This window comes from Triticum urartu, chromosome 7A (assembly GCF_056163025.1).
Source record: "Triticum urartu cultivar PI428250 chromosome 7A, HENAU_Tu73, whole genome shotgun sequence".
NCBI classification, from domain to species: domain Eukaryota; kingdom Viridiplantae; phylum Streptophyta; class Magnoliopsida; order Poales; family Poaceae; genus Triticum; species Triticum urartu.
Window position 1 is genome coordinate 698,701,293 of NC_141879.1, and position 12,192 is coordinate 698,713,484.

The 12,192-nt window shown below is 46.3% G+C and overlaps 1 protein-coding gene across 1 annotated transcript; it reads right to left on the reverse strand.

Moving 5' to 3' along the window:
* Positions 1-8,811: 8,811 nt before the first annotated feature.
* LOC125554667 (bidirectional sugar transporter SWEET6b-like) lies at positions 8,812-11,528 on the reverse strand. The gene is made up of 5 exons (XM_048718150.2): positions 11,449-11,528; positions 11,103-11,319; positions 10,883-11,044; positions 9,358-9,477; positions 8,812-9,244 (listed from the first exon to the last, which is right to left on the reverse strand). The coding sequence occupies exons 1-5, from the start codon at positions 11,526-11,528 to the stop codon at positions 9,029-9,031; spliced, it is 795 nt and encodes a 264-aa protein (XP_048574107.2). The 3' UTR covers positions 8,812-9,028.
* Between the last annotated feature and the right edge of the window lie 664 nt (positions 11,529-12,192).

Genomic DNA, 12,192 nt, shown 5'->3' on the forward strand with positions numbered 1-12,192 from the left:
CGTTGATTGCTTGACATCCACTCCAAGTCCTCTGGATCACGTTTGTTCCAAAAATCACGCTCCCGGAGGTTTCATTCCGTTTGGACTCCGTTTGATATTCTTTTTCTGCGAAACACTGAAATAGGCAAAAAAACAGCAATTTGGGCTGGGCCTCCGGTTAATAGGTTAGTCTCAAAAATAATATAAAAGTGTATAAATAAGCCCATTAAACATCCAAAACAGCATATATAATAGCATGGAACAATAAAAAATTATAGATACGTTGGAGACGTATCAGACCACCACGACAACAGTCGGGATTCTTCATCCTCTCATATATGGTGGAGCCTCGACAGACTTAAAGTCAACCCAAAATATCGTTTAATTATCTTTCTAGAAAATCCAGGCCACTGGATATTTCCTACATATTCTAGCATAAGTCATGCCAAAATTCACGAAAAAATCCGGCATGACCTTTGCTAAAAAAAGGACATATCGAGCGCCTGAAATTTGCCGGAACGGAAATTAATCAACACTCCGGCAAAACATAGGACACTCGGAGGTGTAACATGCAAACATGACCGTCCACTTGGGCAAGCACATATCCTATTTGAGCAACACAAGATATACATGTTTTTATCTACATCATATGAGCATTCAAACTTGATGGTCATTGCATTTCAATGATTGAAAATATGAGCAAAAACATTTCAAAATATCTTATAGGACTCATATTGACATGGAGAATTGGCTGGTCTCACCTCGAGGTCGGAGGGGGTCGGTGATGGGGACGACGGCGGGGATGATGGAGGGGCCCCAAGATTTCTGCAAAAACAAAAACCCTATAAGCTATTAACCAATCAAATGCATACGCCTTGCATAGTTTGGTCCAATTTGAGCATTCAAAATAGGAGTACTTCTCCAATGTGAGCATTCAATAAGCAAAACCAATTCATAGAATAAATAAGTATTCAAATTAGCATGCATTCAATAAGCAAAAGTAAATCATCTCTTGCGTCCGTACATCGTCGAATATTACCACTAATACATCTCGAATAGTATCATACATATAACATCACTAATACAACTAAACCCCTAGAGAACGACGGATATCGGCGCGCGCGGTGGACACCCAAAGAGAAGGAACCATCACAGGATCATAGCCCCAGTGAGATCCCTGAAGAACCTGCTAGGTATTGGAGAACCTGCACTCCAACGCAACCATGTAGCGACGGATGTGCGCGTACTCCACGCTGACACGGTGACGTACCACCTCCGCGGGGTCCTCAAGCCTCTGCACCATCACTGGCCCACGCGACCGCCACCAAAGAAGGTTTGGGTCAAGACGGGCTAGCTCCTTATCAAGCTGCGCCCCCCGGTAGGTAGCGCCTCCTAGTACCAGCCCGGCGAAGCCCAGTCCCGGACATGGCCCATCTGATCAAGCAGGTGTCCTTCACCGAGTCAACGACGAGGATGCGGGATAGGCATCGTCGACGTCAATGTGGGAATAATTGCTTTAACTAAAAAAATAACAACAAATGTGACATGTTCAACTAGTTCTACTAATTCAAATAGTTCTTCCTAAAAATAAACCTACTATAAATAAAAATAAACTAGTTCTTACTAAAAATAAACTAGTTCAACTAGTTATATTAATTTTCTTACTAAAAATACACTAGTTCTATTAATTCAACTAGTTCTTACTAAAAATAAACTAGTTCAACTAGTTCTATTAATTTTATTACTAATTCTATTAAACACTACTGCCCTAGTTCTTACTAACTAATTAGATGAACCTACCTAGGAACTACTTCCCTAATTAGCATCTAATTTGACGAACCCTAACTAATTTGATGCACTCTAAAATTTGATGAACCCTAGGAACTTTAGCTACGCAGAAGTAGGGGAGGGGGAGGAGGAGGCATGCTCACCTCGGGTGTCGGCGGCGAGGGAGGGGCAGGCGGCGTCGAGGTCGGGCTCGGGGCTCGGGCGTGCGGTGGAGGGCGGCGTCGAGGGCGTGCGGAGGTGATGTCGCTTGAAGCTACGTCAGTATTTCCCCAAAGAGGAAGGGATGATGCAATACAGCGGCGGTACGTATTTCCCTTAGATATGAAACCAAGATTATTGAACCAGTAGGAGAACCAAGCAACACAACGTAAACATCCCCTGCACACAAATAACAACACCTCGCAACCCGACGTGTTAAAGGGGTTGTCAATCCTTTCGGGGTACGGCGCCAGAAACGGTGCGTGGAAGGGATAAAGTTGTAATAGATTGAATAGATAGATCACAAATAAAATAAAATGCAGCAAAGTATTTTCGGTTTTTTGGATTAATAGATCTGAAAATAAAGGCAAATTAAAGTAGATCCCAAAGGTAAATAATATGAGAAAGAGACCCGGGGGCCGTAGGTTTCACTAATGGCTTTTCTCGAGAAAAATAGCAAACGGTGGGTAAACAAATTACTCTTAGGCAATTGATAGAACCTCAAATAATTATGACGATATCCAGACAATGATCATTACATAGGCATCATGTCCAAGATTAGTAGACCGATTCCTGCCTGCATCTACTACTATTACTCCACACATCGACCGCTATCCAGCATGCATCTAGTGTATTAAGTTCATGGAAAAACGGAGTAATGCAATAAGAACGATGCCATGATGTAGACAAGATCCATTTATCTATGGCGATAGATATAGATCCCATCTTTTTATCCTTAGTAGCAACGATACATACGTGTCGGTTCCCTTTCTGTCACTTGGATCAAGCACCGTAAGATCGAACCCATTACCGGGCACCTCTTCCCATTGCAAAATAAATAGATCAAGTTAGCCAAACAAAACCCAAATATCAGAGAAGAAATACGAGGCTATAAGAGATCATGCATAAAAGAGATCAAAGAAACTCAAATACTTTCATGGATATAAAAAGATAGATCTGATTATAAACTCAAAGTTCATCGGATCACAACAAACACACCGCAAAAGAATTACATCATATGGATCTCCAAGAGACCATTGTATTGAGAATCAAGAGAGAGAGAGAGATGAAGCCATCTAGCTACTAACTACGGACCCGAAGGTCTACAAAGAACTACTCACGCATCATCGGAGAGGCACCAATGGAGGTGGTGAACCCCATCCGAGATGCTGTCTAGATTGGATCTGGTGGTTCTGGACTCTGCGGCAGCTGGATGAATATTTCGTCGACTCCCCTAGGGTTCTGGGATTTTTGGAGTATTTATAGAGTAAAGAGGCGGTCCAGGGGCACCCGAGGTGGGCAGGGCACGCCAGGGCCTCCTGGCGCGCCCTGGTGGGTTGTCCCCTCCTTGGGACTCCCCCCAGGTGCAACTAGGGCCCAACTTCTTCCTTTTGGCCCATAAAAAATCATCGTAAAGTTACGTGGCATTTGGACTCCGTTTGATATTGATTTCCTGCAATGTAAAAAACATGGAAAAAACAGCAACTCACACTTGGCACTATGTCAATAGGTTAGTACCAAAAAATGATATAAAATGACTATAAAATAATTATAAAACATCCAATATTGATAATAAAATAGCATGAAACAATCAAAAATTATAGATACATTGGAGACGTATCAGGAGGGCGACGGGAGAGCGCGCGGCAGCCGGCGGCGATGCTGGACAACGACGACGGCGACAGCGGAGGAGTTTGATTTGGGGGAAGTGGTCGTGGGCAAGAAAGAACCGTGCAGTTAAGTCAGAAGAAGCAGTAGCGCGTTCCAGGAAATACGCTACTGCTACATTAGCTATAGCTAACTTACCTATAGCGCGGGCTGACAAAGTGCGCTACTGCTAAGTTAGCTATAGAGCCTGTCCGGAAAGCACGCTGCTGCTATGCCTTTCTCCTTTATTTTTCTTTTTTATTTGTTTTCCTTCATATTTTATTTGTTTTCCTTCCCTTTTTTCTATTTCTTTCATTTTCCTTTACTTTTCCATAGGTTTTTCCTTTTATTTTCCTTTCGTTAGCAGTAGCGCTTTCCCCGTGAAACACGCTACTACAACAACCTTAGCAGTAGCGTGCTTTACCTAAGCCCGCTACTATTATTGGTGTTGGGGAACGTAGCAGAAATTCAAAATTTTCTACGCATCACCAAGATCAATCTATGGAGAAACCAGCAACGAGGGGAAGGAGAGTGCATCTACATACCCTTGTAGATCGCTAAGCGGAAGCGTTCAAGAGAACGGGGTTGAAGGAGTTGTACTCGTCGTGATCCAAATCACCGGAGATCCTAGTGCCGAACGGACGGCACCTCCGCGTTCAACGCACGTACAGCCCGGTGACGTCTCCCATGCCTTGATCCATCAAGGAGAGAGGGAGAGGTTGAGGAAGACTCCATCCAGCAGCAGCACAACGGCGTGGTGGTGGTGGTGGAGGATCATGGTGATCCAGCAGGGCTTCGCCAAGCACCGCGAGATATGAGGAGAAAGAGAGGTAGGGCTGCGCCAGGGAGAGGTCAGAAACTCATGTGTTGGCAGCCCCAAAGACCTCAACTATATATAGGGGAGAGGGAGGGGGCTGCGCCCCCACCTAGGGTTCCACCCTAGGGGCGGCGGCCAGCCCAGATCCCATCTGGTGGGGCGGCCAGGGGAGGGGGAGAGGGAGGCGCACCAGACATGGGCCCTAAGGCCCATCTGCCCTTAGGGTTTGCCCCCCTCCTCCCCTTAGGCGCCTTGGGCCCTTGTGGGGGGGGGGGCGCACCAGCCCACCTGGGGCTGGTCCCCTCCCACACTTGGCCCATGCAGCCCTCCGGGGCTTGTGGCCCCACTTGGTGGACCCCCGGGACCCTCCCGGTGGTCCCGGTACGTTACCGATAAAACCCGAAACCTTTCCGGTGACCAAAACAGGACTTCCCATATATAAATCTTTATCTCCAGACCATTCCGGAACTCCTCGTGACGTCCGGGATATCATCCGGGACTCCGAACAACATTCGGTAACCACGTATATCTATTCCTTATAACCCTAGCGTCATCGAACCTAAGTGTGTAGACCCTACGGGTTCGGGAACCATGCAGACATGACCGAGACGTTCTCCGGTTAATAACCAACAGCGGGATCTGGATACACATGTTGGTTCCCACATGTTCCACGATGATCTCATCGGATGAACCACGATGTCGAGGATTCGATCAATCCCGTATACAATTCCCTTTGTCTAGTGGTACGATACTTGCCCGAGATTCGATCGTTGGTATCCCGATACCTTGTTCAATCTCGTTACCGGCAAGTCTCTTTACTCGTTCCGTAACACATCATCCCGTGATCAACTCCTTGGTCACATTGTGCACATTATGATGATGTCCTACCGAGTGGGCCCAGAGATACCTCTCCGTTTACACGGAGTAACAAATCCCAGTCTCGATTCATGCCAACCCAACAGACACTTTCGGAGATACCTGTAGTGTACCTTTATAGCCACCCAGTTACGTTGTGACGTTTGGCACACCCAAAGTATTCCTACGGTATCCGGGAGTTGCACAATCTCATGGTCTAAGGAAATGATACTTGACATTTAGAAAAGCTTTAGCATACGAACTACACGATCTTTGTGCTAGGCTTAGGATTGGGTCTTGTCCATCACATCATTCTCCTAATGATGTGATCCCGTTATCAACGACATCCAATGTCCATGGTCAGGAAACCGCAACCATCTATTGATCAACGAGCTAGTCAACTAGAGGCTTACTAGGGACATGGTGTTGTCTATGTATCCACACATGTATCTGAGTTTCCTATCAATACAATTCTAGCATGGATACTAAACGATTATCATGAACAAGGAAATATAATAATAACCAATTTATTATTGCCTCTAGGGCATATTTCCAACAATTGGTAGCCTGCCAAGAACAGTAAGGGAATTGTAGTTGTAGCGCTTCTTCCCTGATACGCGCTACTGCTATGAACTTAGCTGCAACCCATTAGGATGCCACGCGCTACTGGTAAGTAGAAGTAGCGCTTGTTTTTGTCCCTCGCTACTGGTAAGATTCTGTGCATAAGGTTTTTCCCTAGTAGTGCTAGCCGATCCCCCAAAAATAGAGGAGTATCAGACCAAGTAAACCTTAATGAAGTATATTTACTCTACCAAGTTTTGACCAGACCTAGCTGATCTCCTAAAAACATTGGAGTATTTTTTTTGTCATTTGCATTTCATTTTCGGCAACCGAAACAAATTTCAATGCTTCTATATTTCATTGACAACATCGGAGTACATAATTCATCGGAGTACATAATTCATCAATTCTTTGTCACAAGAACGAAACCAAAGAAAAGAAGAATCACAATTAGAGATTTTAATAAATCTCCAACTTTCATCACTGCTCTCACTAGTTGGATTAATATTTTCCATATGTCTTGTTGACTATCTCAATTGTCTTGTCGAGCTCGCACACTTCTTTCTTCGTTGGTTTCGATGAATTTGACATTTGCTTTGTATCTAGTCTCATCTCTAGTTTCTACTCTAGTAAGGAGTGAAAAACATCTATCAAATTTCTCATTATCAATAAATCGATGTACTTCTTCCTAATACAAAAACCTGCATCCGCCCTACACATAAATTTGAGCAAACATTGAGCTACAAATTGCGCCGAATCCGATGAACAACCGAATCAAAACTAGCACCCACCCCATCTTTTTTACACTTGAAGAACACTCATTCGGGGTGTTCCGACATGGTCAAAACTTGACGCACCACCTGGCGCGGGCAGTCGTTGCACTTTATGACCGGAAACGGGGAGCCAACAAGCTACTGGGCCAGTGTCGTGCCCGGCCGATGGCCGGGCGTGTCTTTTTCGACGAAGTGCGACAAGTGAGATCCGAGCGGCTAGAGGAGGAGGCCATACCTGCATGCGACACAAAGGCATTGCCGGGCTGTACGGTTCGGTACTTGGCCAATCCATGACAAAAGCGCCACTGCCGGTGGCCGAATGCATCAAATCTAGCGGCGGCGGCAGCCATAGATCTTCTGATTTCTATGATGGCGGCAGCGAGAGAGGATCAAATCCGGGTTGGCTCCTCTATTCGGTTTGGGGACCAGCTAGGTGTCGGTTCGATGAGTAAAACTGATTTTTTTTACTACTCTAACGCCTTTTAGGGGATCGGCTAGAGTTGCTCTAATGTCTCGCATATCATAATCACTTGAGATAAACTTTTTCTGAACCAAATCCTATTAAACCGTTTTTTTTCTTTCCCAACATGCAAGTTTATCCTCATTCACATGGCAAATTTCATTCAATTTGCATGGCAAATGTTTGATATATATTGCATGTCAAATGATTTCTGCAATAATACAAACACCATTTTTGTACAAATGGAGTAGATCTTCAGGCGCACACATTATTCACATGGTAACATGAATTACGTACTCTGGCAACTTCGGTTGTACTGCCACTTCAAAATTTGACCACTACTTCTTGTTTCACTTACAAAATTCCATCAATCGCCTTTCCTTAAGCTACTGCTTCGGGTTGGCCGGATTTGATCAGCGATAGTGGGCTTGCTACTGATGAAAAGCCAAGTTTATATCTCTCAAGGAGACGTTGCCACCGTTAGTATTTTTAGAAAAGCAGACTCGATGGGAACCAAACTTTTAGTTAATGGAACCAAATAACTGGGGTGAGAATGCCCCAAGGTACAAAAAGACCAGCCAACAGGTCATAGAAAAAACATCTTGAGCTTGATCTGTCGAGGCCGTCGTCCACCAGAGGAGCCGACACCATTGGAGCATCGCATGCCGTGAAAGAGGCACATACATGAGAAGAGTGAGGCATCTTGCACAATCAAAAATGAAATCCTCCGGTGCTGCCGCCCCCACTTGTCATTGTTGCTTCTGTAAGTTATCAAACAACCTAGCTGACTCCATCGCCTCCAAGGCCCCCTCTGCCTTACTGATCCTTCGATCTCAGCCACCATGACTTTCTTCACCGTTGTCTACGCCATGAAAATCGAGATACCAACATGTCCCATGGTGTCAACAAACAACAGAGCTTTGCGCCGCGCCCTTATGGAGCCGCGTAGGCTGATATGTACATGCACGACCGGATTCTATCCGATCCAGATATTCTTGGCCAGGATCTTCATCGGCAGTTTCGGAACATGTCGATGATCCGATCGAGGACCGATCATGCAGATCATTGCTGTGATGCACTTAGAGAACTAGGCCACACCGTTGCCTCCAATAGGCCGACGCCATCGCCATCACGAAGGAGGACACAGGCCTACGCTGCCCACAACCCGCACCACCGGCTGAAGACATATGCCAGATTGAGGTGGATCCCGATCCGCTGCCACCCCCTCACCTGCACGATCCACCACCTCGAAGCCCGCCATGCGTCGACGGTCCTGACTACCATAGGACTGCGCCGCCGAACCACCACGACCCTTGGCATCGGGCGTCCCGGCCCAGCCATGCCACCCCATGACAGAGACCCTGGGCGAGATGCAAAAGGCCCGACCGCCGCCGATGCTGGCCAGGCTTTGCCAGGCCACGTCCTCTGGCGGCGGCGAGGGAGGAGGTCAGGTGGGAGAGAGAGAGGAGGGTGCTGGCGGCGGCGGTGGGAGTGCCCTCCCCGTCGCCCACGGGAGGGACGTAGGAGGGTACCTCTGTGGCGGCTGTCTAATGGATGAGTTGATGACGAGTTTCTGTCTATAGTCTTGCAGCATAGATGGTGGCCACTATACCATCCGTCTCCACTGCCGAAAAAGGGTCCCTTCATACTTGTTCCGGCTCAAGGAACACCGCACCGTCAGCAAGCAAAGTGGTTCACCCTTGAACTTGAATGAATACTGGCAAGGAGGAAATCAAGGAATTCAACAACACTTGTCCCACAAACAGAGCTCTACATGAGCTACGCCGATGCGCACGGCACGGCCACACACACATGCCACACACAAGACGCACACTGCCGGTAGGAGACATTTTTTTTAGCATAACCAGAAGAAACTGCTTTGCCGGAGGTTCGGGCGCTCTTATCCTGACGCACCTCTACACCTGTAGAGGGAAACCTTTCTGCTCTCGCCTAGGCTCCAGGGCTACGCACCACCGATGAGCAAGGCCCCAGAAGGAAATACACGCCAGAATCAGTAACCCCCCATGACCGCCGCAGAACAGCGTCAACACTGTCAACAATGACGGTGGGCAGCTCAATGTTCTTCTTCTTGAGGGTCGATTTGTAGTAGAAGAAGTGGAGGATCAGCTGAATGAGGCCTAAAACTGCCTCGAGCCCATTGGGGATCTGCGCATAATTAAAAGTGGGCATCACAATTGATTAGATCGATCTGTGCAAAGAGTAGATTGAAATCATCGCATCAAAGCTAGATCGATGGAGTGTGTATGTATTGCACTGACCGCCACGTAGAGATCGAACTCAATGAGCGCATAGGCCGTCCAGCAGCAGCCACTGAGGAATATCGCCAGCGACAGGAAGAATGGCATGTACTCAACACTCTCGGTTCTGATCACACGAACCTGCAAGCAATACAATATTACTAGTACTGGTGAAAAAAATAGAACGCTATAGCGCCACTATTAGCACACAATAGCATTTTGAGCAATGCCTTGCTAAATAAACCATTTTACAATGTCTAGCTAACATTATGCTATAGCATGATATAGCATGCTAATAGCATATTTTAAGGGCCTCGCTATTTTTCATAAGAAAAGTACTCCCTCCATCCGGTGAAGAGTGTACATCTAGAAATTTTTAGGACAAATTATAGAGTTAAGTAAATAATGCATTGGAAAGGTGCAAGCCACCATCTCTCTTCTCTTTAATTATTCAACTCCCAATGAGCGAAGTGCATGTAGGAATTAAGGAGACCATGTGTAGATTGCTAGTGGTCTTGATTACCGTGTGATGAGAGATAAGTATTTTTTTACTTTAAAGTGCATTGAAAAGATAGAAGTACACTTTTTCGTGGACAAATTATGAAGCCAAACATACACTCTTCACCGGACAGAGGGAGTATGTTTTTAGTCCTTCAAGTTCACCAAAAGTCTACGTCTGGTCTTGCAAGAATTTTTAGGTGACATTTGGTCCCTTAAGTCACACAACTAAGCAAGTTGTCCAAAACCAGAGACAATGGGTAAACCACTGACGTGGCACCGGTTCTGGTAAACTGTAAGGACCATTCCGCAAATAAAAGATACACTAATGACTATGATGAAAACCGGTTCTGGTAAACTGTGAAGACATTTGGTGAAGTCGAGAGACCAAAACACACTTTTCTCTTTTTTCGTAGCATGCTATATTCTTCATTGATTAGTACTCACATTATATAAAAGCACAAGGCTGAGTCATTAAATATGTGTGACCTATATTTTGTTTTGAGAAACAAAATATGTATGATCTAGATAGTAAGTAAACAAATTCCCTGGTTAATTAACAGCCGCTACATTGATGAACTCTACACCACATGCACTATATCCGCAATAATGCTAGACCTACAAAAATGTACACACATTTTTTAACAATTCCCAATTATAATCCTTCGCATCCGCTTGTTGGTAAAAAAAAGTAACCTTTTGTAGATGTAGTTCCCCTAGCTAGGCACCGCACCGCACGTTGGTGATGGAGCGATGGGCCACAGGTTTTGTAAAAAAATTAAGTAACCTTATGTAATTTGTAAATGTGGTTCCCCTATAGCAGCAGAAATTTGGTTGGTTGGCTAGCTAAATACGCGGAATGCAAGTACAGATCTATAAGCAGACGAGAGTGTTAGTTAGTTTTTTTGCGGGGAGATGAGAGTGTTAGTTAGCCACACGTGCGGCATCAACACGCAACAACTAACTGAGTTCAAAATAAAACTACAAGAAACGGAAAGAAAGAATTAAAGAGTAGACACGATGGGTCGATGATCATCGTAATACGTACCATGACGGTAAGATTGGAGGCGTACTGGACGGAGCCGCAGATGACGCAGAGGATGCCGACGATCATGGAGCGCATCTCGTGGGTGTGTGCGCCGTGGAGCACGCCGACCACCACGGCCGCCATGAACGCCGCCTCGATGCCGAGCACGGCGAGCATCTTTGACTGCACGCATATATACCGAAAAAAGACCGGGCCTTAGGGGACGCGTGTATGGATGTACCCGCTTGTTGTTGGTGGAGTAGATAAAGAAGATGATGAGGTAGACGAGCTGGACGACGAGGCCGATCCCGTTGACGGTGACGACGAGGATGCTGTTGGGGTGCACGATGGGGAGGCCGTAGAAGACCCAGAGCATGCAGGTGAGCAGCGTCGCCAGGTAGGGGTCCGGCTTGTACTCCTCCACGTCCTTGGCCTTGCAGATCCGCCGGAACATCGGCCTGCGCGCACGCACAAGCAACAAACACAAGTTACCAACAATCACCCTCCATATGCATAGATAGGTAGATTATAGGTAAGAGGAGGAGGTGAAGAGGCGGCGGCGGCTAGACAAGAGGAGGCAGGCTTACGCGTGGGAGAGGAAGAGCCCGAAGGAGATGACATTGCCGATGACGCCGACGATGTTACGAGCTGCGTCGGCGGAAACCATTTTGCGCTCCAGGAAGGAGACTGCTGACTCGAGGAAGAGGAAGGGAGTTGGTTGTGATCTGGGGCTGGCGCGATGAGAGAGGCCGGCCGAGCTTATTGCGTGGCGGGGTTCGCGTTCCCCACACAATGGATATGGTTAGGGATTAACGTTCAGTTAGACTGGCTCCTCGTGGCTGGGTAAGATCCGAGTCTAGCTCGTGGGTCAGACTGCGAAGTCATAGGTTGGGTGTAGTAGCGCGCGTGCATGCTCGGATCGGGAAACCGAGAGAAATGGGGCGGCATGCATAACCTCCTCGTACGCAAGTGTGCCGTGCCCGGCCTCATCCGAACCAGCGTATGTAGGATAGATGAATGAAAACAGTTTTGGTAAAGCACATCTAGATGTGCCATAAGTATTGCACATCTAAATCCTATGTCATTGATCTTACGTTGAGATCCGTGTGAATTTTTTTAATTTTTCTCTTTATACTTGATTCACTCACTTAGATGTGCAATAACTATAGCACATCTAGATGTGCCCTAGACACATCCGAATGAAAAAGGATATGACGTGATATGTACGAGCTGGCATCTGGATCTGCAAAGACAGAATGAAAAAAATGCGAAAGCAAATATCTTTTTTGGGAGAAAAACTTTCAACCTATTCATCATCTCTCATAGTAGTA

What these genes read in the sequence shown, in the direction of transcription:
- LOC125554667 (XM_048718150.2), bottom strand. Translation starts at nt 11,528, where the DNA reads ATGGTTTCCGCCGACGCAGCTCGTAACATCGTCGGCGTCATCGGCAAT. An exon ending in ACTCCACCAACAACAAGCGG is followed by an intron (nt 11,045 to 11,102) that starts GTACATCCATAC and finishes ATATGCGTGCAG; the next exon opens with TCAAAGATGCTCGCCGTGCT. An exon ending in AGTTCGATCTCTACGTGGCG is followed by an intron (nt 9,245 to 9,357) that starts GTCAGTGCAATA and finishes AATTATGCGCAG; the next exon opens with ATCCCCAATGGGCTCGAGGC.